At 33.7% G+C, this 27,857-nt stretch overlaps 1 protein-coding gene across 1 annotated transcript; it reads right to left on the bottom strand.

The window, feature by feature from the left end:
* Positions 1 to 269: 269 nt before the first annotated feature.
* Positions 270 to 25,941, bottom strand: LOC128996918 (serine/threonine-protein kinase fray2-like). The gene is made up of 8 exons (XM_054422453.1): positions 25,871 to 25,941; positions 11,878 to 12,105; positions 7,429 to 7,604; positions 6,454 to 6,571; positions 4,073 to 4,347; positions 3,363 to 3,434; positions 1,929 to 2,283; positions 270 to 1,156 (listed from the first exon to the last, which is right to left on the bottom strand). The coding sequence occupies exons 1-8, from the start codon at positions 25,910 to 25,912 to the stop codon at positions 875 to 877; spliced, it is 1,548 nt and encodes a 515-aa protein (XP_054278428.1). The 5' UTR covers positions 25,913 to 25,941; the 3' UTR covers positions 270 to 874.
* Positions 25,942 to 27,857: the final 1,916 nt, after the last annotated feature.

Raw genomic sequence — 27,857 nt, 5'->3', positions numbered from 1 at the left:
AAGAATGACTTAAAGGAATATTTGGTTAAATTAGGCCTATACTCTCTAACCAATTTTTTTTTTCGAAAAACACAGAGCTTAGAACAGAGCTTAGAGTAATTGATGAGTAAAAAATCAAATCAATTGATACGAAAATGAACGTTCCATACACATTAATAAATTTACTTTTAATTTAGACGAAATTAGTGTAACTGTTTTTATATATAGGATTATTGTCATTACTATTTCTTTTTGTAAACATTGACACTATTTGTTGTACCATTGTGCAAATTTATAAATAAAGAATGTTTGAATTGAATTGAATATCTAGCCAAATATGTTTGACGATCGTAAATACTATAATGACTACCAATGTATTAGTCGTAGTCAACTTTAGTATAAAATTTAACTGAGTTACCAAAAGAGATTACCCAGATAAATTAGCTTAGGTGTCTCCGTAATACAGTACTAATTTTTTATGTAAGGAAATCTAATATTTTTTTCGTCTAACAAAGAAATTATAATAATTGTCTCTAGCTTTCAGTGACTTATATTGAAAATTTGTTTCCATACAAAAATAAAAATAAGATTGAGATTAATTATATAGATAGGGTTGACTTCTTTATTAAAACAAATCAATGGTTTTTATTGAGACGCATAAAAGTCCCCTGAAAAGTCGCATAACAACCCCTCGAGATGTAAGTCAGGAAACTGTCATATTGAAAGGGGAATGTAATATTTACATTAGCTAATTCTTTGAGTGGAATAATAGACTATATGAGCATCTGGCTGAAGCTGGTTCTTATAGATAGGATGGCTTCACTCGTATCAATAATTCGTCAACTTTTTCTCCACCATACTCAGTTCTGAACTTCACATTCAAACTTCCTCCATCTCAAGGGGCTTTACCAGGTTGACTCCGCCTGAACCAGTGCTGCAGACGTCCAGACACTGTCGTGGGACTCTTCTCATACTCTTCCCAATGTGATGCTGTGTGCAGGACATACCCAGGACGCCGAGGTGATCCGGGCGAGGGCACCTCCGACTGCAAGGGTGCCGCAGGAGATGGAGGTGCCGAGGACCCGGAGGCTGGGTCTCTGGCGGAGTTGAAATAATACCGAGGCTTGTTAACCTCTTGGACTCGTTCTACGGGTGACGTAGAGACGCTTGGGAGAACCTGTGGTAACATAGGCAAGTGAGTGATGAAGATAACTGATATAATAGCTACTCACAAAACATATATTTTGAAACAGTTCTCCATATGTAAGCCCGAATTGCTGATGCATTATACACAGGAAACGTGGAAGACCATTTACCATACTAGACCAGGTGGTATTCCAAAAATAAAAAACAGGTGAGGTATAAAAAAGTGCATGGTAACTTAAAACAGTGGGTTGTTTACACAACTCGTTTCGTTGATGTGATAGAAAACTTCATCGTAGATGTTAGCCTCCGGATTGCCAAACAAAATTTAAAAGGATCGGGCAATCCAATATTTTTGTAAACACAACAAGTTTCGGAACCTGTAAGGCACTATCATCAGGGTGGTTTCTTTCATCCGATGAGCGTCATATTGTTTAACACGGAAATAATAAATACACATTTAAACACGACATAAACACAAATATAAAGCATTTATTGTAACTAATCACACCGCACAAACCCCACCGGGTTAGTGTAGTTTGTTTTTTCTTAACTGATAAGTTACCATAAATGTTTTGTATTCGTGTTTCTGTCGTTTTTTAAATGTTTATTTATTATTTTTATGTTAAACATTATGACTATCTTCGTATGAAGAAAGAAACCCGTACTTGTGATGATGGTGCCATACAGGTACCAAAACTAGTGATGGAAAATGTTAGTAAACGTTTTTAGGATTATGACAAAAGTCACACATTGTAGTTCTATGTACCCAAAGGCACATTTGGTATCTTTTTTGTATCAATTACCTTTCTCCCTCGTTCAGAAAGAAGAAACGACACACTTGGAAGTTGAGATTGAAACTCCTCAGGGTCCGAGAGATCTCCTCCGAGGCTGTGTCTCCTAGAGCTTGATATTCTGTAGTCGTGGAGCTTTTCCCTTTCCCTCTCTTTTTCTCTGTCTCTTTCTCTCTCCCTATCCCTGATTTTCTCTCTCTCCCTGCTTCTCTCCCTCTCCCTGCTGCGATCCCTGGATGGTTTCCTCTCTATGTAGTAGTCCTGGGGTTGCAGGTAATGCTCGTCTAGTTCCAACTCCATCATGCTGGGCGGAGATCGCCGACTGTCGTAAGTCCCCTCAACAACGCTTACATTTCTCGAATCAAGTCTTGAAAAAAGTGAATTTTTTAATGGAGTTGGTATGGAAATAACTATAAACTGTTGAAACATAATGCTAAACTGTGAAATAATGTTATCATACTGTAAAATATAAGTCTAATGGAAATTATCAGGCCATGTATGATTTCACGGGGTGATTAATGCCCAGTAAATAATGTATATTTTTGTGTAAAAGTATAAGACCACATTAACAAGTTCAGTTTGGTGAGTTTTTTTGTGAAGATATCATAATGTCTTTACCAAATCATGTAAATCGAATATACAGGGTGAACACAAAAGAAGTGAACAACTTTAATAAAAGATTACAGGAAAGTTATACTACCTAGGAGAAAGTGAAATACACCATTAGAAAGCTAAGATTCTCAAGTTTTTTTCCCATATATTACAAGTGCTCAATATGGGATCCTCGGCTTATTTTACACACATCTATTCTAAAACTAAATTATGCCCAAACTTTTTCAAGAATGGTCTCATTGACACTTTGTACTGCAGTAGTAATGTGATTTTGGAATTCCATAAGGTTCAATGGCAAAGGAGGAACAAAAACTTTGTCTTTCACATTCCCCACAAAAAAGTCACTAGTGGACACGGGTGGCAGACTGAGTTCTCTCTAATTCTAACACATAAAAAGACTTTTCTGAGAGCGTATTGACAATTTTTAAACAAATCGATAAATAACATCTTTCGTCACGTGTTTGTATTGTTGACAGCAATCAGCTGTTTGAGACAAAACTTAAGGTGTTTTCCGACTCACTGGTACCAACCTCAGCGATGTCGGACCCGTAGTTTTCGATAAATTGATGTTCAAAGTTGTTCACTTCTTTTATGTTCACCCTGTATTTATAATTTTATTTGTTAAAATTTTTAAAATTTAAACAACTTAAATTTTGAATTAGTTTCTTTATACTTTTTTAAGAATCTGAACGTGTTGAGGTTATTGTATACAAATAATGACAATATACACACTATGGTCAAACTTTGTGTGTATAGAATTTATAGTGTATAGAAAGAAACATAGAATAATGATAGGGCCATTTAAGGAAAGTTTATTATAAGTAGTGATAATACCTATCAAATTCTCGATCGAACTTTCTGTCTGTCTCAGCATCCACCAGCTCGTGACGAAACCTATCTGAGAACCTGTAATTCAAAAATGAATATAGCAAATTTAAAATTACATTTTTACCTAATCAAACACTAAACTTTGAACTCTCTATATCTGCCTATTCATATATTACTTTTTTTAAATAATAACATGCCAACATCATTACAAACTTGACAGTATTTGGCACAAGTGTGTATACACAAGTAGTATAAGCTAATAGAATGATATACAGTAACGAATTCCACTTTTGCAGTACCAATAAAATGTTTATAAATTTGTATATACATATTTTATTTGGTTTTACACGGCTATATTCATTAATCTTAAATCCTAAGCCTATCTATCTATCTATCTTAAGCCTAGGAATAGATTTTGCAGGGGCAACACGCATTGTAGTAGTTAACGCAACTATTGCGTAAAGATAGTGTTAACGACACGAGTAGAAAAACGACTCATTGTACCAATCACTTATTGCACAAATCGTTAACAATTAAATTGGTTAACAGCTGATTAGCTGAAGTTTGAAGCATTACAATTTTACTTCTTCTCTCAATCATTGAACATAATTGATCCGTTACCCGTGTTTTTAAGTAAAACTATGTAGTTATGTAAGTAAACAATGACATCCTATTACTGTACTAATTTTCCAAAGTGCTTAAGGTTTATAGTTTACCTCCCGGAGTCGTCCGAATAGCTCCTAGGAAATCCCCGGTTTTCCATCCCTCTTCGACCGTACTGTCTGCCCTCTTCGCTTCTTCCCTCCAATCTCGCAGTTTCTCTCTTCAGCTCCCGCGCTTTTTCAACTTCAAAGTCCACGTTTCTTTCTAGCTTTTCTACCACTACCCCTCGTCCGTCAAGATCTTCCACTGTCTTCTTCCTTTTCAAAGAAGACCTGAGCTCATTTATTACCCCGTTGCCGACATTTTTCTTTGACTTTTCGTCAAATTCCTGTAAAAGTCAGATACAAGTAAACAGTTTATGGATATATTTTAGGTTTTGTTGTATTTTACATGTTTTACTCTATGTGCTGATCCAAACACTTAAATTAGTTTGCATTCTTGATACATTCACAATTAAAAGTAAATAAAATATACTTGCTATTGAGATAGCAATTATACAGTTACGTCAGAAGGCATGTAAAATTAATCCCTAATTTTAAGTAGGTAACTGTACATTTGTAGGGAGTATTTCATTTGGTCCAAAATCGTTTGGTCCAACAGTTGTAAACCAGTTCGTTTGGTCCAAAACCGTTTGGTCCAAAATCGTTTGGTCCAACAGTTGTAAAACAGTTCGTTTGGTCCAAAATCGTTTGGTCCAAAAGTACAGGCAAAACCAGAAGTAAAATTTTGCCTTGTGGAGTAAACTTATGAAATAGACTGTACGTTTCACGTGGAGTATTTCATTTGGTCCAAAATCGTTTGGTCCAACAAATGTAAAACAGTTCGTTTGATCCAAAATCGTTTGGTCCAACAGTATGAACTATTACGTCACTCACATTTAAGGCGTTTAAATAATCGCCGTCACGTCGTCAACCCAACCGCCTGCCTTCCGAGGCCTATATTTGTTGTTTTGTGTAATGTTTCTAAATAATTGATATGTTTGCATTTACATACACGTACATATACATGTATTTATTTATATATAATGTGCTTGTGTCCTGTTAACTTTTTATCCCCAGTCAATCTTAAAACAACGCGTTTTAAATCCATAGATTTGTGGATAAACATTGACTTTGCTTTAAGTTTGCATTTATTGTTAAACAGATGGTTTATTTAATTTATCTATATATTAATTTCAATCTATATTTGTTGTGTGTTTGTCATGGTATTTGTAACAATCATTTAGTTAATAATACAAAATATATAAAGTGAATTTCTCAGTGAAGATATATCCTATTTTTCTAAAACTTCCCAAAATGTTATGTTTACTCCCCATGAGAACCAAGAATAAATTATTGAAAAGAAAAGAGTTTGTATTTGTTGTGGCTTATTGTCAATGGTATTATCTTAACCATTAACCCTATCTATATATATATATATAATAGAGGAGGTATGTATTTATTTATGTACAAAACATGGTGTATTTAACGTTTAAAACATAGAAAGTCGGCATGTTTAAAGCAAAAATTGTATTAATATTATTATTGTATACGACGGTGGATATTTGAACGCCTTCAATGTGAGGGACGCAATAGTTTATACCGTTGGACCAAACGAACTCGTATTAATGTGTTGGATAAAACGATTTTGGACCAAACGAACTGTTTTACAACTGTTGGACCAAACGATTTTGGACCAAATGAACGGCAATATAAACGTACAGTATATTTCATATGTTTACTCCACAATGCAAAATTGTACTTCTGGTTTTGCCTGTACTTTTGGACCAAACGATTTTGGACCAAACGAACGAGTTTTTAACTGTTGGACCAAACGATTTTAGACCAAACATACGAGTTTTTAACCGTTGGACCAAACGATTTTGGACCAAACGAACGGCAATATAAACGTTGGACCAAACGATTTTGGACCATTTGAATACCATCCCATTTGTAATTTTTTTGTCCTACACACAATTTATTGATGGGAATTTTAAACCCTTCTTCATTCAAAAGCATTAAATTGATGCCAGAAAATCCAAAAGCGATACTTCGCAAGTTGAAAAGAGTTAATACCTTCAAAAGCGGATTAGTTTTAAACGGTTAGGTTGGATTTTCCTCTTCCCTCCCTTGGCTGGAATACCTACCACAACTATCTTTAATATTCCCCAATAAATGTATATATTACACATTTTTTAATTATCTTAAAGGTATAAATATCATATCAAAGAGATATATATTTTAACTGCGTATTAGTGCAATGTTTTAAAAAAGGGCAAAGTAAATCCAAGAAATATTTATTTAGTGAGTGTGAGTTGAATAGTACTTTATTGCACTTAAACCTTTAACATTACTATTTGATTGTGAATTACCATAAAGAAATTTTTAATTGCCTGTGTCTCAGATAGTAACAGTTTGTCATAATTTGGAAAAATTTACAGGCCTAAACTACTTACTTTTACAGGCTCCTTATTTTCTTTGGGAGGTTTTTCCTCCATGACTGGAGCCGAAGGTGCAGACACTATTTTAATAGGCTTCTTATTTTTATCTACCATGGATGAATCTGAAGAAACCCTGAAAAAATGTAGGTTATTTAATAACGCATCATACAAAAAAGTTAGTCCTACTTTGGTGGCTAAATAATATTTACTGATGGTTTTGTAATTTAGTTGTTAGCTAAGATACAGTGCAACGCATGTAATACAAATGTCACGAATCGATGAGAAATAATAAAATATTTTTGCTGACGGATTCTAGCAATGATCGAGGCCCATGGATTATAGCCCAAAATAGTTTATCATTTTATTGCTATTTATAGGATGATCTCCTAAGCGAATTTCTTTTCAAAAGAAGACAATATTGATTGATGACAGACATTATGGGATGTTTCACTATCATTCAACGCTGATTTTCGTCATTGAATGGCCTATGTAACGAGTTAAAATATCTCCTTATTGATCATACTAGTCCAATACCCTGAAATCCGTATTTCATTTTACTGTGTTTTATACAGAAAAGTGTCTAATCCCTCCTTAAAGTAGTACAACGTAGACTACATATCTGTAAAGAATTTAATTGTATTACTGACAAAATGTCCTAGATGACATGTTTTGAAACATGTAAAATTTTTCTAACACTGCATTTGATTGAAATAAATAATGAATAAAATGTAATACCATGAAGTTTACTCATTCTAAAATTGTTTTGTTTGTTGCTGAGGTAAAATTCGACATCATTTTCTGTTTTCCTGTTTTATGTGACAGTTTTTACACTATAAACTCATTGTTCATAATTCGTCCTATTTCCTAGAACTTTTGCTTTGTACACCATAGGCCCCGTAAAGTTTTTACCACTTAATGTAACATAAAACGTTTATAAACAATGCATCTTGTAATGATTCACAGCATTTCTAACGCTTCCACATCGATTACCTCTTGTTGCCGGTGAAGGCTAGGTCTATGAGGAACAGAAGTCCTGTAAGGATAGCCAACACCCCCAGTACGATAGCGTTGTCCACCAGATGATGAGGTACCTGATCCACGGCGGCCAGACTGAGTCCTCCCACTGCTAGGAACATGATGCATCCCAGGATCAGGAAGAAGCAAACCTAGAGGAACACGGATTTAATCATTTCTCTTTTATACAGATAATACATTTAAATAAGCTTTCATGCTGTTACTATTCGTGCGTTTGGTTACGTTTTAAGGTCAAGCTTGTTATTGCCTATGATGATTTTTATGGCTTGCACCTGCTTGTCAAATAAATATTGATTGATTTTGATGTAAAAGTTATCCTTTTGTGTTTTGGGATATACCTAAAATACCCTTCTAAGTTAAAATATATTATTATAGTTATATTATTATAGTTCTAAAGTTTGTGTTATAATGTGTGTGTTATTAGGAGGATATTCGTTTACATTTGAACGGGATTGTGTATATTGCCTAAAAATCAATTTTCCTTAGTTAGTGAGTTACATAAAACTAACCATTGTTGAGGCTAACTGTAAAGAGAAGAGTACCATCATGATATATGTCATCTAGGCAAGGCAGTCCTATAGTGAATAAATAGTGGAGGCAACATTTTTTGAAACAATATCTGGATTATTATATCACGTCGCTACAGCGTCTGGTAAGTCAATGTATTCTTATTTCATACGCAGTGATATTGTAGAAAAATATTTGATCCAACATAGGAATCTAACCGATTTATTGTAGGATTTATCAACTAGTCCTGAAAAGGACGTCGAGCTCTCAAAACCGAAATAATAGGCTACAACAATACACCAGCTTTCAGTTTCGTGAAACATATTTTTGTTTTTAAATTGACCTTTTGTGGTGAATATTGAACGACACTTTTCATCACGATGCGTAAGCCACAACAATTTTCTTGGAAAATGTGGTCAGATTAACAGTTAGGTGAGCTCACAACAAAACTATATGGTTAAGAATCATGAAATAATAATGGACAGACCTTCACTCGAATTATAACTGTGAATATAATGTTTACTTGATAATTTCATATATACTTTGATAAGTTTATTTAGTATAAACCTGTTCAATTTTTCTTTATATACACAATTACGTGTTGAAGTATTTAGCATACGGCTGTAAATTTTTAATATAAACGTTTGAAAAAGTTTTTGGTCAAGGGTTATTATGCATAATTCTTGAATTCAAAATATACATAAACCTCGTGTTTGGATCTATATATTTGGAAAATAACAAACCTATAAGACGATTCTAGTACTGAGCTGAAAAAGTTTAAAAGTTCCAACTACCATGTTAAATTTTGTAATATAATTTTGTTACTTTGATTTATAATCTTTCGTAATACACATTTCCTTTTAAGCTTTTTATAGACTAAGCTGCAATATAGTTTTGTAAATCCACTATTAGCTTGATATTGAATTTTTTGAATATTACGTCAAGCTGCATTTTCAACCATAGGAGCTGTATATAGTCTTAGTAGGCTAATCAGCAAGTATTTCCCACAATATAAACCTACATTTTATGCAGCCATTAGTTATTTAATGAGTGAACGTGGGAAACATTTGATTGGGTTAACTCGCTAATTGACCTTGTCCTTCTAATACCACTGGTTAATTGGAATACTTACGTATAGCTGAGCTAACTGAGTAGGATATACTGTACTATATGCAGTTTGTGGAATTTAAATTTTGATTACAAATAACAACTTATATGCGACAATACTGTATTACTAAATTGCATTAAATATTTATTTACAGAAGTAAACACGTTGTATATGTTTTACTGTGTTTAATTTCTTAAAAGATATTGTGGATATACCAAAGCATTTTCGCTTCACTCTAACCGAATAATTGTTGTTTCGGGTAAACTAGTGAACACTAAACAAATCTATCATATGTTAAACATAGCAGTAAGAATTTAGAATAATCTTCGAGGGATATAAACTACAAATTAAAAAATTTTTCTTCGCACTTTTTAAGTAAATACGAAGCCATTTTAACATTTTTTCCCTAAATGAGGGTTTTTGAATGTACTATTATAGGTCAATTTTCTTGATTTATAAAAAAAATATCCCTCCCAGAGTGATCTCCTATTAATTAATATTTTGACCTTTATAAATTCACATTTAGGCGTATGCATTGCATGTTGTCATTGTTTGAGCAATAGTTGTGTACTGTATTCCATGAATTAACATTTCAAGATCCAAATTTGTGAAACAAAACAATATTTAAATTTGAACACGCCAATTTTATGTGTTTGACGCAAAAAAATTTAAAATTTAAATCAACAAAAGTAATCTGAAATGAAATGAAATGGAAAATCGTTTATTTTTTCAAGCAAAGTTAGGGCCACATGGCCCTTTCTTACACTTAACCTGAAATCTTACACTCAAACTGCAGTGCCAAATAGAAGTACTGTAATAAATAAGCACAGTAACCAAGCCTAAACACGTAAGACATTTATTGTTTTACAAAAAAATTAATTTAATGATCTCAATTCAATAAAAAATTAACAAAACAATCATTTTGGAACCGATGGTATAGGATAAAAATTATGAAACAAAATAAGGTAAGATATAAACTAATTGCTGAAACTTAATGTCGAGAAGAATAACATTGTAACCTCAATGTCCTATAGGGCACAGCCCCTTGGTAAAACCGTTATTTTAACGTTCCGACTCTCCAATCTTAAACTTAATAAATAGTAACCCGAATTTCATGATTCTAGCTAGTCTAAAAGTAAGAGAATTAGTGATAAAACAGTCAATGAAGGAGGGCTCTGACTTTTATAATCTTAGATTACAAATACGTGTACATAATACCGAAGTAATATTTTACTTATAATTTTATCCACAACACTATGCACACCTCCAAATCAATTCATTACATTTCCACTTGTTGTATGACACCTAACAAAACAAGTTTTCTACTTAAATAGCCTAGTACTTCTCAGAGACATCAACGCTGGAATTACCGAAGGCGCAGCCATCGTGGTTAACAAAATGCATTTCCTGGTGTTTATGCATTGTATGCAGCCTGCAACTGAGGCACTCCTTTAGCATTATATTGCCTGTATGACACACATGTGTTTTACAGCTGTTAGAGGACAAGAATACTGACTCAGGCTGTGGCAAAGCTGTTACGTAACCGAGTGTGTTTGTGAATGAATGGACTGGTTCTCACATAGCCGCAACTGATTGTAGCATTCACACAAGGCCGCACTATTCACAGCCTTGTTAGGCAATTAACATCTCTTGGAGGTTTGATGGTGTGAATTCCTTATTGATAGGTATTAATGTTTTGATTCTTAAACCACAATAATTTTCAAAAGCATTATTACCATACCTTTTTATCCATAATATATTTTACCAGAATAATAATAAGAATTTAATAAGCGTTATTATTAAGACCAAATCGGCTTTTAACATATTGCTTATAACCATTTCCTTTATTTTATGATAAACAATTACAGCCTAGTTGTCTATTAGAAAATGAAATACATTTTTTGACGGATAACTATGCATTTATTATTTTCCTCACAGTTTTATTTATTGTATTTACATTTTTGACTAGCCTCCTTGAAAAAAAATGTACTTGCAGTTTATTTTTTACTTACATTGACATTAAAAAAAGATTATAGTAACACTCGAAACATAATGTACACAAAACATTGAAAAATAGTGAATTAAAAATAATCAGTTATTTAGTAAATACTGACTTCTTCGTAAACAAAAATTAGAACTAGTAGAGCATGGTTTAAATATTTTAAAGGAAGAAACTTGAGAAGGTACAGTTTGATTACCTCTGATCCTGCTTCGGGTAAGCTAATCTAGGAAAAGCTTGAGAGAGGAAACACAATCACCATGCTTGAAGAGCAATGTTAGATACATGTTATTAAATAATAGTGATTTCGTCACTGGCAAAGATCAGTTGGGTTTTTTCGGCTAAGGCCATTTAACCAAACCAAATGATGCTAGATACAGTTTCTAACCATCAAAAATTTACTGACTTCTCTCAAGATCATACCTTTGACAAATTACTCAAAACGTACCACTCTAATGCACAGGGGGTTTCAAATGGGTCTAAAAATGGCTAAGGCCCCCCTACTTCATTCCGGAAAACTAAACTTAAACACACATTTTTTCCTGAGAACGTAACGGAGTTTTCTTAACAGGTATATACGCTGAAACTGGCTTTAAAATATCTAATTTTGGGGGTGGGCCCCCACACCCACTTCTTTTTTTAGTAATATAAACACTCCCTGGTAGTTCCTCCCCTACAAGGTCCTAGAACTGCCACTATTGCTTCTATATTCATTTCACATATTTTTGTTTTGGAAATAACTAACTGTAGGCTTATCATATTCAAATTACGTTACATTATGACTACATACCATTCTCCTGGCCCTCCTCAGCTCACCACACAGTTGACCAATCAGCAGTCCCAGAGTGATGATGGTGAACCCACCAAACGTGACGTCAGCCAATAATGCTCCATTCTCATCCCACGTGATGTTGTTCAGGTGAGGCCATTCTCTGGACAGCTTCTCCAGGTGATAGAACACTCTGAGTGCTTCGTTGTCTGTGAACCTCTTGTACACCAGGCAGCACAAGCATAGTATCTGTAACATAGTCCTGAGTGTAATATGGGTAGAGGATTCGCCAAGCTAAATATGGAAATGTTTATTGTTGTTACATATTTCTTTTAATGCCTGCAACTACGTATCCCAATAGTACAGTGTATATTTGGACGACTTTAGTAGCCATCTCCTAAAAGTTCATAAACCAAAATGTATGAAATTTCTCAACACGTGATTATGATATCTTATTTATTTATTTATTTATTTATTTCCAACGGACATCTCCATTTTACAGCATACAAAACAAAACATTAAACTCAGGATGACTTAATTGATAATAACAAATTTTGTGCTTATATATTAGAAAAAAATCAACAATATATAATGATATAATAACAAACAACAGTAACAATGCCAAACCTAGCCAAACAAAACAAAAACTGACAAAATAACAAAAGGTATACTAATAAATAAATTATTTAAAACAACAACAATAAATAAAAATATGAAACAATAACAACAAACCCACTAACAACAATAACAAATGAGAAAGATAAATATATAGATTAACTAATATAAAATTAAATTGATTAAAGAGCAACGACAAACCTAAAGTTAAATGCAAAGACAAAAGTGAAATTTTTAACAGACAAGTAGTATTGGTTTGAATGGTACAACGAAAAAACAATTTTTATTTAGGACTGACTGAGATTGATCTTCTTTTTGAGTGTAGTTACGCTGTCTTGAAAAAAGTCGACATGCCTTGTCACTTTGTTGCCAGCTCCCTGGACTCGAACCATCGTGCTGTTTGCTGAGTAGCTTGTGCGGTGCTGTTGCTTGATAAACAGATCAGTCGACCTTGTGTTGGAAGGAGTCTTGAAATGGATTTGGCGGAGCATGTAAGGACAGTCGACTCTTCCGTTGATAATCTTGTGCAGCAGGACCGTGTCAGCAATGAGTCTACGTTCCTCCAGCGACTGAAGACCAAGTGCCAGGGATATAGTGTCAATGGGCACCTGAAGGTATGGGAATCCCATCTTGAAGCCCACCATTCGAACAAATCTTCGTTGAATTTTCTCCAGCTCATTTATTAGCAACTTTTGATGAGGACTCCATATTGGTGAACCATATTCGAGAGTTTGCCTCACCAAGGCACAGTAAAGGGACTTTAGAGCTTCTGAACCGCTGAGCTGCTTTGAGAAACGGAAGATGAAACCGAGCGTTCTGTTTGCTCTACAGCATAAATCCAATACATGAGCTTGATAGTTCAATGAGGGCGTCAAGATGATGCCGAGGTCCTTAACTTGCTGCACTCGGTCAATATTTATGTTGCGAACTGAATAATTGTAGTTTATAGGGACTTTACAGCGATGAAAAGTAATGACTTGGCACTTCTTGATATTCAAATTCATCCTGTTGTCCACACACCAACGATCAAGACTAGTAAGATCTCTCTGAATCCGGAGGCAGTCATCAAAAGAAGATATAGTGGAGAAAATCTTTACATCGTCAGCGAAAAGCAGAGATTCGTTCTGAAGTGCGTCAGGGAGGTCATTTATGAAGACTGTGAAGAGATACGGACCAAGTAACGATCCCTGGGGTACCCCTGAGTAGGAAACAAATTCAGAGGAGAGAGCCGACGCATACTTGACATTGAGACGACGGTCAGACAGATAACTGGCCAGCCACCTGACGAATTTGTTTCCAAAGCCGTGGTCTTGAATTTTCCGCAGCAGAAGGGTGTGGTCCACCGTATCGAAGGCTTTGGAGAAATCCAAATAAACAGCATCAAGTTGTTTGTTTGAGGCAAAGGCTTGTTGAATTTGGGTTTGGAGAAGAATCAAGTTAGACACTGTTGATCTTCCTGTTGTAAAACCATGCTGTTGAGAGCATACAATCCCTGCAAGTTTATGTTTGATTCGATCAAGGACAAGGTCTTCAAATACTTTAGATATAGAGGAAAGAATCGAGATTGGCCTATAGTTAGCAACATTTTCAACTGGACCAGTCTTATGAATCGGTACCACATAAGCCCTTTTGAATGCATCAGGAAAGATACCAGAGTCCATTAAGGCATTAAATATGTCACAGATTGGTGGAGCCAGTAAACACCTGTTGTGTTTCAATACCCTTGGAGGTATGCCATCAGGACCCCAACCTTTATTGTCATCGAGCTTTTCAAGTTTCTCAAAGATTTCACGTGGGCTAAACCTTAAAGTTTGGGAGTCTCCAAGGTGACCAAAGGTTGACACATCAAATGATTCCGTTGGCTTTGTAAAAACTGAAGAAAAGAAATTCTTGAAGAGGTTGCACATGTCGTCAGCTTCAGTTGCGATGGAACTATTGTAGACAAGACGGGATGGTATTGTGGAAGACTTTTTTAGAGTGTTGACGTGACTCCAGAAATAATGGAGATTCCCAGGGATACCCTGCTCAATTGTTCTTAAGTACTTCTTATGTTCGCTGACTGCCAGACTCTTGCACGAAGCCCTAGCATTTGCAAAGGATTGGTAGTTGTATGCTGTTGGCTGTTGCTTATATTTTTTGTGAAGGATTTTCTTAGTAATCACTAGATTTTTTAAGTCATTGGAGAACCATCTAGGAAATGGAAAAGAACCTACCCTTCTTAAAGGCGAGTTTTCCTTGACAACCTCAGCAATTACAGAAAGAAATTCGTCAGTGGCTTGGTTTAGATCAGGTGTGCTCAAGACAGACGAAAAATCTAAAGAGGAAAGAGATCTATGGACAACATCTAGTCGGCATCTTTTAAGGTCGTGTGTATACTGCTTCTTCTTGGAGGTCACTTGTTTTGTAGAGGAGTTGTAAGGCAAAATGATGGATATAGGGGGGTGGTGTCTCTCTTCAACATTTACAAGAAAATCGTTCTCCAAGGACACGGTGAAGTTCATATTAGAGCTGAGTACTAAGTCTAATAAGACGCCTCTTCCATTAAAAACGTGATTAATTTGTTTTAGACAAAAAAGTTCCATCAAAGTAAGAACCACTCCAGATGATGGAGTGTGGCCTCTGTCCAGTGGATGGTCCCAATTTATGCCTGGAATGTTGAAGTCACCGACAATAATGATATCGGTAAAATTCTGGCCGGAGGACATGACTTCTTCAACTGAGGAAAGAAAGCTGCTGTACTTGGAGACGTGCTGATGTGGTGGTATATAGCAAGCTACTAGAAGCCAGCTAGTGCCTTTACAAGGTTCAATTTTAACCAGCAGATGTTCCACTTCTTTTACATTTGAAATCAAGCGAGTCGAAGCTATATTATCTTTGATGGCAACTAAAACACCTCCTTTGCAGGACTTAGAACTGGTTAGTGGAGATCGATCACACCGGTAGATAGTAAAATTGTCAGGAGATATTTCTGCATCGAAGACATCATCTGAAAGGTTTGTTTCTGTCAAGATTATAATGTCAAAATTACACATAGAAATGGATAGTTTGATGCTGCTTAATTTACCCCTCATGCCATATCTTGGTAAAATGAAGCTTTTCGTGACAACAATCAACAATATAGAATTATGTTGAAGCACTTATTTTAAACTATTTTTTTACTCAACGTAATCTGGAGCCTACATTCAAAATGGAGTTCAAAAAAATTGCTTTGCTTATATTTATCTATGTATTACTATAATCGTCGTTCAATAAATTGTTAATGCTTTTCATCATGAAAACAGGCGTGTGAGTCTGCCTTGCAGTAACAATGACTAACTGTACCAAAGTATACTATATTATGTATTATAGTGAATGTATTATTGATAATAAAGTGGACAGCAGAAACTATTTTAAGACACAATTTTTTTAATCGAAATGTGGCCCATGAGTTCTTAGTTTCTAAATAAGTCAGTTAAACATAGTACGGGCTAAACATTTAAAAACGTCAATTTAAAAACTTGCCTAGTTAAAACAATTCAAGGTTAAAAAAAGTATTGTTATAGTTTTCTTAATTTAATAAAAAATATTTGAGTAACATCACATCAATGTGGTGTTCAGCTTAGTGTTTAACAAGATACTTCGTTGCAAATAAGTTTATTGAACAACATCTTTCTGCTCTTTTCTTAAAAGTAAATAATAAAGGGAATCTGTTGCAGTAAAAAAAAATACTTCTGTTTCATTCGACTGCGATGGAGTTTATGGTTTTTTTTTACATAATAAAAGGTTAATAATTTTTATTTATTTATTTAAAGCTAGTTGTTAAGCTAATCAAGATGGGCAAAGTTACCATTTTGACACAATTTGAAGTAGCCTATATTTAAAATCCAACAACGATTTTTGCCTCTACTCTTTTAGGTAAACTAGAATGTTTGATGACTCTAAATTCCAATTAAAATATTTAAAATGTCACATTAATTTATTTGTCACTTAGAATAGACCTAACTTTTGGTAATACAGGTTGTCCATTTGCTATGTTAAAATCAAAAACGAATTATGACGAGTTCGATTGTACTAGCTTCTAAATCTCTGTCAACCAATACAAGAGTTATCCACAAGTATTTGAAATATTCTAGTACGATAATGATTTATTTTTACATTGGGAGCTTTAGTATACGTTTGCTAAGGAATTATAAGCGGATTCGAATAATGTACAGTATACAAGAATATAAACAATCTAATCAAAAAACAATTAAGAAAGGTGTACGATATTTGTACAATATAATTTTGTATTTGTAATATATTTTTTTCAAAACCATGTCGACCTCTGAAATCCAACTAAAATGGACTAAACAGCTTATAATTAGGTAGCTACAAAAATTTGCAGACAATTCCCACTAACTTCTAGTTAGTAATTTAGTTATTTAGGGTTTTGAAAAAGGCAAAAGTAAAACAACGCCTGCTGTTGTTATAATATTTTATTCTCACGCACCAGCTGAGAGAGTGGCTGACCTTGTGTAGGTCACATGGACTTCAGCTGTTCAGTTGTAGGGGGAAGGGGGGGCTACACTGACCGTCACAGCATTGGAGCTTTTAATAAGACAAGGCCAAGGTAGTATGGTCGTATGCAGTATGCACCTTATCAATTCTGGTCGTAAACATAAAGGTACATGTATAAAGATAGTAAACTATACAGTATTTAGAACGACGTAAATAAAGAGCATCATAATTTTAGATTCAAACCCGTAACCATAGCTGGAACTTCAATTTTCAAACGTAAAATTTGAGTTCAACTTCTGGCTGTTTTCTAGGTAGTATTTTTAATATCTAGTTTATTATAATATTCATTTATGATTATTTTATTTCACACACATTTGTGAACACAATGAGTGTTTCACACACAAATGAGTGAACTTATTTGTAAATGTTTTATATAAATAAAAATGATACTTATTATATTTCATAAAGGTTTTTTTCTAGAGCATGTTATTGCACAATTCATAGCTAGAATAATGGTTGAAATTTCCCACTTGATGATATTTTAATCCCTTAAAATCGATTAAACCATTACTAAAATACATATACTCTTTTGCTGGCTGATGAGGTACTTTCCAATATTAATCTTTATTCTTTCTCTGTTGATTTTGAATACGCAGTAAAATATTAGTTTTGTAAAGTTTGTACAGCTCGTTTCGCAAGTAAAATATCGTACTTTTGAGTAAATGTGATGGCACTTTTTTTCTGGACTAGATCAGCTGGATTTTAAATCAAAATCATATTAGTCAAGTGAAGTGAGGCTAGGTCAGAGTCGAAACATTATGAGTTACTGCGGTTTCTGGGAATCAAACTGTCAACTTTATATTTTCAATGCGAGCGACACATCCAATTATGTTAGCAGTGTAAAAATGTATTGAACGACTGTTTATAAGAAAGTAAACTACACACTTATGAATTTTTCCAGCCAGAAAACCCACAAAACATCAAAGAAAATAACGTAAGTGATTGTAGGTGGGTGAAAAGTTGAAACATTATTCGATGCGGGATATTTTGTAAACTGAAATTGACGACGAATAATTTGCCCCATACCGAATGCCCAGAAAAATACATAGGGCCTATACAATATTCGTTTTACAGACTAGAAGCTGGGTAAAATCATATTCAATTGCGATATATTTTCGAAGCTTGAAGCCCTATGAGATCTAAAAGGAAAAAACCTACAAAAATAAGGAAATATCACAAGCTATGCACTGTGGACGAAACATATTCCCATGCAAGATATTTCTCAAAGCTAATTGTGTACCCAGGGAGGTGCGGTTGCTCGGAGCGGTTAGGCATTCATTTCTAACACAGAGTATACATATTTATAACTTGACGAAACTCTTGCTCTATGTCGATGTCGTGTTGTCCTACAATCGCATCCTTCACTCCATTGTTTTCTTGGTGACTGTTGTGTAAGTTTAGACGTGCCTGTACTCCATGGAGTTTGGGATTTATTCATATTTCTTGATGTTTTGTGTGTTTAAAACTCAATGTATTAGGTTTTAAGGAGAGGTAGTTTATTATCGATCATTCTTTTGGTTATAGTTTTTGCTTAACAGCTAAACTCTGTTACTTTGGTTTTAAGCGGAGGTAAAACTAGATTATATATTGTTTCTTAAGCTATAAAATATTTGTTTAGATTTACGTAAGGCCAACCTTACATAGTTAGCAAGATCAACTACTGGACTATCTCCGGTTCTTTACAAAACAACCTTTATAACGTTAAAACACGAAAAGTAATGGTAAAGTTAATCTAGTTAAAGTTCTAAATTAATCCAAGCACATGCTATATATCTTTGGTATGTGATATTTCTGTGGCATGATAGTACCATAGATAAAACATACTAGTACTAAGCCCACCTACAGTTGAAGTTCATCCAACCCAGGGAAAATGCTGTAGCCACGGTAAGAAGATTGCTTTCCTCCATAAAGGAATTCGTTTATTTGGGGATAAAACTATTTTCCTGTAAGATTTTTAAGCGTTGGCAATAGCGGATTGCTACAGGAATAGTATCATAAAATCCAAGTTATAATTCTAAATAACAACTAAACCAAGAATACAACGTTGATGGCTGACCAAATCCTTTAAAATTTCTTATACAACTGACTGTAATATATATAACTAATTATATAGAGTAACTGTATCAAAACTCTGCTAAAATACATTAATATTTACATTTAGCTCATGTTTAAAATAATCATCCAACCAGTAAAAAAAACATTTCCTTAATAAACAAGTTTGTTCATTATTTCTGTCCTTTTTTGGTCGATAGGTGATATTGGTAAATTCGTTTAAAAACTTAGATCCTATGTTGGATGCTTTATTTCTATGAAATGTTTAATTTTTTTAGTTATATTCCTCAAAACACTGTCCCATAAGCACCACAAGACTTTATAAAGCATAACTGTTCGGCATTGAGCGAACCATATCCGGCGTGGAATCGCTAACCCATTTTGTCATATAACTAAATTTAAAATTATAACAAGATTTGCGTTAACTAGTTTACACTAACAGTTTTAATACTCGTTAACGCTGCTGGTAGGTTCACGTGTAGTCATTATACCGTGACGACTCTACTCACACGGCGGTTGCATTTGCTGGTATGACGCGGACCTACCCAAGCGAGACGTTCCTCCTACTACAGTGTGTTTCAAGTTTAGTTTGCGAATATTACGTCACGAATTCGATGATAGTTCTTCTTATGCGTGTGTTTTACAGTAGTTGTATAATATGTAAAGAGTGACAATATTTATTTTATGTCAGGTAAATTTATAACACGGATACATCCGCTGTGTGTGATTTTAATATTACTACCTTGTTCCCAAATGGCCACATTGCTTATTTGATAGCTATTGTGTGGTGAGTGTAGTTAAATAACATATGGTTCATTTATATTTGACAATAGTTCGCACTACGTCTAGTTTTTAACGACTTATATACTTGATCTAAAGTATGTTCCTAGTCTACACCAAATCTTTCCAAGGCTAATAACAGATTATTTATTATATTCTAAACTGCTAACGTTGCAATGGTGAACAGGAAATCTGTCCACAGGTTAAAATATTAAAATAACTCTTTTCCTTGTCTTAAACTCTATGTGGATTTTGTTTAATAAAACATCTCCTTAAATATGAATATTTAAACAAGTAAACAAACATAAGTATTTCCTCCATTACCGTAAATTGAGTTTAAACTATTCTTAATTCTAAAAAGCTAATTATCTGCTTAGATCTTTCCTAGAGAAAACATGATTAATACTTAATACTTCAACTATCTGAATTTTATAACATCTCAACACTAGACATTAAGAAATAAATAAAAGAAAATTTTGAATTTAAGTTTGACGAGATTTCCTTTATTTCCATTATAAATTGTATATGTTTTAATAACACTACTGTACTGTCAATAAAATATTACCAACAGTAGGCCTATATGAATATGAAGACATTTTTTTTTTTACAAAACAAGTGTTTCCAAACGAAAGTTAAAGACATTGATATTTTCAAAAAAGGTAAAAGAAAATAAATACAAAGATAAGTTAATAAAAGTCAATAAAATTCAAATAATGGCTAAAATAACTTTTATGGTTCGACTAAGGGTGTAGATCCTTTACTTTTTATATTGACATTTCTTTAAAAAGTTTAAAGTACCTGCCTATAAAAAAGCGCTTTCTTTTTACTAAATATGTTAAAGTTAAGTTTTCGTTGCTCGTATCTCAGACAAAATATTCTCTGTTTTAAGAACTGTTATGAATATTGTATGTCATACCCATTAGTCTATAATATGTACGTTTACACATTAACGTTCAGTATAAAAGGTTGAAAGCATTTATTTACGATGAAACCCGAGATTGTTCTCTTAGACTGGATTCAAATTCTACTAAACAAAATTGCATTTAAGTTATTCATTTATAGTGATGGTCAATGTTTTGGGTTTTTAACTTGTATGCCAACATCTTGAAGAAACTCTCGATTATTACCTCAATCTAGGTATTGTTATCTCTATTCAGGAACTTATTTGACCTTATAGGCAAACGATATTTTTTACGAATCAAACAATCAGGACCTTTTAACATTTAACGTTTCACTTGTAAGGTTAAGGATAGTTTTTTCGTGAGAGTTGGCACCATCCTCTAGTACTGAAGGTCGAAGCATGGGAAAGCCGACTCCTTGACCCACCCGTACGACCATTGTTCGAACGATTGTGAACACTAACACGATTCGGCTATAAAATTGTACTTGACTTGCTGTGCCTACTTTTTACTACCAGTAAAAAGATGTGGTTAAAGAATTAAAGCATGTAATGTATATAATTTGGATGTGAATATATTTTTACCAAAAACCTTATAGGTTTAGTATTGTTCAGAGTGAAATTTGTGTATGCCAAATAAGTGCAGGAAGGAGGTTTTCTACCATAATATTATTATTTATTGAAATTTGTGGAATAATCATTTTATCGCTATTGCATTGTTAGAATATTTTTTTTCAGTCAAAACAAAAAAATCCCAATAACCTAACATTTTCCAAAATTTGCTCCTTACTCATTTTTTTTTTTTTTTTTTTTTTTTATTTCCAACGGCAGCAGCCAATTTACAAAGATAAACATGATGGTTGAATACAACAAAATAGGTAAGCAAAATTTGATGATAAATATAAGTTAACAAAGATATAACAGGTTATAAATATCCAAAGCGTAACAACAACAAAAAAATAAGATTAACAAACAACAATAAATACTCTAACATAGCAACAACAGAAAATAAAGGTTAACAAACAACAATAAATTAATTACTAGTCTTTCCCAGAAAGAAGAAGAGAGGAGGCCTGCCGACGAACCTGCTGAAGTCCATCGAAAAACAGGTCACACCCAGACGCAACTCGATTTCCCAGGCGAGTAAACCTTGCGAAAGGACTGTTGAAGTCGAAGTTGGTTGAGTGGTATCTTCGACCCAGCAGATCTCGAGATCTTGTGTTTGTAGGCACTCTGAGGTCGATTTCAGCTAGGAGATCTGGACAGTTCATGTGACCATTGACTATCTTCCAGAGAAGAATAACATCAGCCACGTCACGTCGCAGGGCAAGAGGTGACAAGTTCAGATTGCTGGACAGTTCCTCCACAGGCACATCAAGATAGGCAAAACCCAGCCGGACACCAACCAAACGAAGAAAACGCCTTTGTAGAGCCTCCAGTCTCATCCTATTGCCAACAGTGTAAGGCGACCACACGGGACTTGCATATCATTATGGCTGTCTTACAATTTTATGGCTCTCTATTATATGGCATTGCTCTATTATATTATGATTGCAGTTGCATTATCACACAAATTTTCTTGGTTTTAATTATTAAAATGTGTTTCCCTCGTATAGTGATTCTCTTTCAAGTTTTCGTACTATAATTTTACAGTTTATTTAAAAGTCAGTTGTCAGATATTTTCTTTAGTAAAGAATAAATACCTGATTATGCTGGTTCACTAAATCGTTGGAATTAATGCAAGTTTACAGACTTGTACCGAATTTAATAAAAATCTTACATTTTTAATTAAACTCTTGTGCTACGGCCACACATATAAAATGTTTCTTTTTGAAATTATAGTAGGCTATTTTGGCCTATGTGGCATCAAAATCAAAAAGTAAGTCGGTTCCAGTTCTAGGTCTTACCATGGGACCTACGGTCACAGTGTATTCCCCATATTGGAAATTTGCTAAGTATATACATATACAATTCAAATATGGGAGAAATGTATATCTAAGTAAAAAATAGGCGTCTTTGAAACAAATGTTCATTAGTACAATTTTATCGCTGATAATTGACTGAGTAGCATCACCAATAGTACAAGTTTGTTAATACGTTCAACCTATAACTTTTGATTACTGTTGATTTCAAAAGAACAGTTGACAGTTGAGTAAACTGTTATGCAGTTAAATCAATAAATGAGTGTGTAAAAACTAAACTTTTATTTCCAAATTACAGTTTAAAAAAGACGAGACCGTGAAGCTTTACTTCATTACTTACGGTACAATAATGAATCTATTTTATTTTGGATCCAATTACTCATAGCGTTACAATAACCTTAAGAACATAATATCAATTAGGAAATGGAAATTTAAGGGAAGTTAAGTAAAATAATATTCACGAGAATAAAAATACATACAAACATAAAACTCATTTGAAGTTTTAATTTTAAAATAAAGTGGTTAGTAAACAAGTTAAATATTTCCTTTGAATGGATCCACAAATGCGTTTTAAAACTTCAAAAGCAACCAGAGTTGTTTTGAACTAAATCTCATCGAGTAATAGAGTTGAGAGCACCTCTTGGATTATTTAAGTAGTGTGTGTAATTATAATGGACTTGTAGCTTTTAGAGGGAAACACTCTGCATTTACGAGACGAAATTATTCCAGTCAAAGAGAATATAATGCTTATTCAACAGGACTCTAATTACCTTAAGACCCTTAGGTAAATGGGGACAAATGCATTCAACGAGCTTTCTAACATGTTTGTGTCAACAAGGAGACAAATATTGAATAATCTTTATGAATACTCATTTCAAAGTATCACCATGTGTATTTGGTTATACGGATTTTGTTTAGAGAATCGAGTATGTATTCTAAAGGTCATTAGTGTTTTGCGACCTTTGAAAATGTTTAGTGTTTCGTTTATACAAACAAGTGCTATAACGTAAAACGGAGTTCGGCCATTATACAAAGCTTGTTAGATAGCTAATATGTACAAAGCTTAATGTTATAAACACAACGGTCTCTATACTTAGATTAAATTATCAAACGTTCTCCTTTGTGATACAAATAATTAGTATAAGATGTAATCAGTTTGATAGATTCCAGTATAAGTAATGAGTGTTCAATTTTTAACTTGAAGAATTCTTATCGCGCTTAATTTTCTTATCGATAAAAAATCATGGGTAAATTGTATTAAACTCAACAAAACATTCTAAAAAAATTTTCGCCTCAAAAAAATGTTCATTGGAATAAACATTTTCACTATTACAATAGTATATTTTTTCCTTGGTAAGGTTAACAAACACCAAACACAATGAATCGTTTAATTTTGAACTTCATGATAACCAGTAATAAGTACACAATGTTTTATTTTATAACGTTCATTAAAATGTTTATAAAAACTAGAACTTTGATGATTACAATTTTACCATTTTGTTCGAGCTAAAAAGTGCCATTATTTTGGTTGGAAATAGTATATTTCATAACAAGAGTGGAAAGTGAGTCATTACATATTTGAGACCATGTTTGAAGTGTGAGATTTATCGAGCTACTTTATTTATAAATGGTCGAGAATAAGTATAGACCCACTTTCACTCGTGTTTTGAACGTTACTTTTCGCTACACTACAAAGAATAATTATTTTCTTCATTACAAAACTAAGAGAATTTTTTTGGTTATGCCTTCAATTTAAAGTTAATGTTTACTTTAGTTGTTGAAAATTGAAACAGTTAATAAAACAATAGCAAAAATTTGTTTGTTTACGTCGGCAAAATCCAAAAAAGATAGTAAACATTTCGCAGTAGTGTAGCGAAAAGGTATTTACAAATTTACGTACTTTGGTATTTAATTAGAATTACTTAAGTAGGCTACTCGCTTAAGTACTTAAAATAAGCTATAGATTCGGATACAGCTATCTTTTCGTTACTTTTTACTGTTACAAACATTATTTATAATTGAGGTAACCGGTAATAATCCGAGCAATCGTAGTGACGACTGATACAAGTGAAGTTTTGCTCAAACAGGTGAGCTATCCCTTAAGGTTTGTATTCGCTGAAGGGAGTGAATTAGAAGACTTAGCTAAATTAGTCACGGTGAGAGCAAATTGAGTTAGCCACAAGCCAGATTAAACCATTCTACAGCCTCTGGCATTTATAAAGGCAAATGAAACCCACTTTAGCCTTTACTCTTCCTAATAGCAATTGAAATCTACGTGAATGATAAAAATGGAATTTAAAAAATGCACTCACATTGAACTTTACTAAAATTAGCTGTTACCCACGGGCTTCACCCCGTTTGACATCATAAGGATTAATAAAACTATTGATTGGTTAAATTAACCTGAAATAAACAAAATACAGTAAAAGAAACAAATAATCACACCTGATTTTAATAAGGATATAAATTGAAAGATTAACATACAAATAAGGACAGCTGAGGTTTTTTAACATTATGTATAAGGAAAGTTCCCTTTGGAAAGCAATTACGACCTTAAAGGGCAATTTATGAAATAATGGATAATTATGCGCAAGGTTACTCGTCATGACGAACATTTTAAGTATATGGTTTATGGGGGTGTGAAAAGAAAGTTAATTTTAAGGAAATTAATTTTCAAATAGCTGTGCAACTCTTTAAAACTACAAACAAAATTTTTAATTATTTTCAAACAATAATATGGTTTGAATTAAATATTGATTAAGATTAATATAACATCATAAAATAAGATTGATTGAATTGATTAGTGATGAATAGAAGTACCATGTTTGACCCAGAATCTCTACTCCTGACCAAATAAATACTAAGACTAAAACTGTTAAAATGTTTCTTTAGTTTGTTACAACAAATAAACCTAAGGAATTAAGATTATTTTCTTAACAAACTATCATGAGCACGTTTTATATATCAGCAGATGATCATGAAATCACGATATTACGCATAAGTTAGGCATAATGTAAGAAAATTCCTAATTTTTAGTACATCCCTGCAACGCAAAGGCAATATTAAGATTACACTCTTACCGCCTAACTTAACAATCGTATTTACCCTCCATAGGAGACACAAGAATGTTATTTACACGCCAATTTATTCTTTCACATTCTAAACTATATACCGAACTTATTAAATTACAAAACAAACAACTATTACTCACCAAAAGAATCACTTTAAACACGGCTCCTCCATCACAAGCCATTTTTCACATGTCACTCCCGGTGCACTGTGCCTCACTGATAACGTATCACTGACAGACAGACAGACAGACGGACAGTGAGAGGGGGAGGGGGGGGACCTACTTACAGGTTCCTGACTGACGCTTCTTCGCCGGAGTGCCGCAGGTCTATGTTATGGAGGAGAGAATAAATCCTGGGGTTATAAGGTTCAGGTGGACTGAGGACTAGGTATAATCCTGGGACTTTTGCCTTGGGGACCCGGGTTAGATTCCCACCAATCACCAACCTTTTTGGTTAGGGTCATACTACGCATAAATTCCTGTACATTCAAATATAAAATGAAAAAAAAGTCTGAGTTGAACGATGAAAACAAAGATTCATGAGTTGCCGAGTTAAAATATGGTCCAGGTTTGATAGATGTAACATGGACCAGGGTTGAATTTCCATCAACTAATAGTGTTTACCTTGTATAACACGCTCTTTAGTAAAATAGGCGTGACTAGTGCGAGGTATAAATTCAATAATTAGGCTCAAGTTTCGTTGTTTAAGTGTGCTATACTGAGCTAAAATCATGTTAATCACCAACATTTTAACTGGATTGATTCTGACTCACTGTAACTGTAGATACATTGAGAAAGTATTATAATATTCCAATATGAAACATTAAGTATTAAACCTGAAAAGTAAGTATAATAAGTATAATCCACGAATCTACGAAATCGTTCATTTAGATTAACCTAATACACAATCAATATTGTGTATTACCACTGTTTTTTTGTTTTTTTGTTTAATAGCCATATCATACTCTAGTAATATCTATATAGAGATATCATATAATATCTAGCATGTGTATTTACTGAGATAGAAGGATGGTCGCTTTAAATCGTAGAACGTCTTTCCTAGAGTTTTGTGTCCTAATCCCACCAATAACCAAGCTTTTATCCTTCTTGTTTGAGTCACACCTTCTCTAAAGTACTTCCTCAAATAAACACAACACAATATAGATTCAAGTTAAAATATATACGCATACCATACTACTTATATTTTATTCGAAAATAAACATATTAGTACCATGGTAAAAAGTTAAAATGTATAAAACAAATGGTAGGATAAAAAATAGCATGTATTTGCGGTAAACCAGGGTCTATAAGACAAGGTGAAAGTAAGCTTAGCGTTAGAAACCAGTATATACCTTAACAATAACAATGTTTTTGTACTCAACACTGACATAACAGTAACAGTAACTGACATAATAGTAATTGATTGAGCAGCAAATACCATGTTCTTAAAAAAATCTAATTAATTTGATAAGGGTCTGTCGCAAGGAAATCGTTTTATGTCCCACTTTCAATTCCTATGACGCTAGGTTCTAGCCCGGAAAAGTTAACACATTACTCCAGGCTAGTCCTAAAGGATTGAGCATTATCACATGGATAAAATCCATTTGCGATTGGAGGGATTTGAACTAAGTACCTCAAGCTACGCAGCCCCGAGCTCTACCACTAGACCAGCCAATCCCCCACCCCAGCTTACCCACAGTCGCAAGGACATAAGGACATTGGGGTCTTCAAAGCCACGTGAAAAATTTCATTATTATGTGACTTTGCATGTTCTCTATTTACAAAGTGACTGCATCAAAATGCACAACACAATAATATAATCTTCTATTCAATATTGCCAGGTAAGATAAGCCTTACCACTGATTAATTGTATTATATAACAGTCTGTCTGTTACAATTGACGATAGTCAGTCTTTGGAATAAATTGGCTGATAACTTCCACGGGAACCGTAAACTTCCACATCAATGGTTTTGATCGCTGTATTTGCCACCATTGAGGGCGGCGGAGTGATTTAATCGGGTTTGCCGAGACAATTTACCTTCCCCAAACTGAATTTACCTAAGTCTCCTAATCCACTCGGTCGTAAAATAGCCTTCCACCATTTCAACTCCAATGGAACTCTTGCAT

This window comes from Macrosteles quadrilineatus, unplaced genomic scaffold, assembly GCF_028750875.1.
Source record: "Macrosteles quadrilineatus isolate MER2022 unplaced genomic scaffold, UCM_ALF_1.0 Scaffold_6__1_contigs__length_79288215, whole genome shotgun sequence".
Classification (NCBI taxonomy): Eukaryota; Metazoa; Arthropoda; class Insecta; order Hemiptera; family Cicadellidae; genus Macrosteles; species Macrosteles quadrilineatus.
Note: the sequence above shows the minus strand (reverse complement) of the source record. Positions and strands in the feature narration are given on the sequence as shown.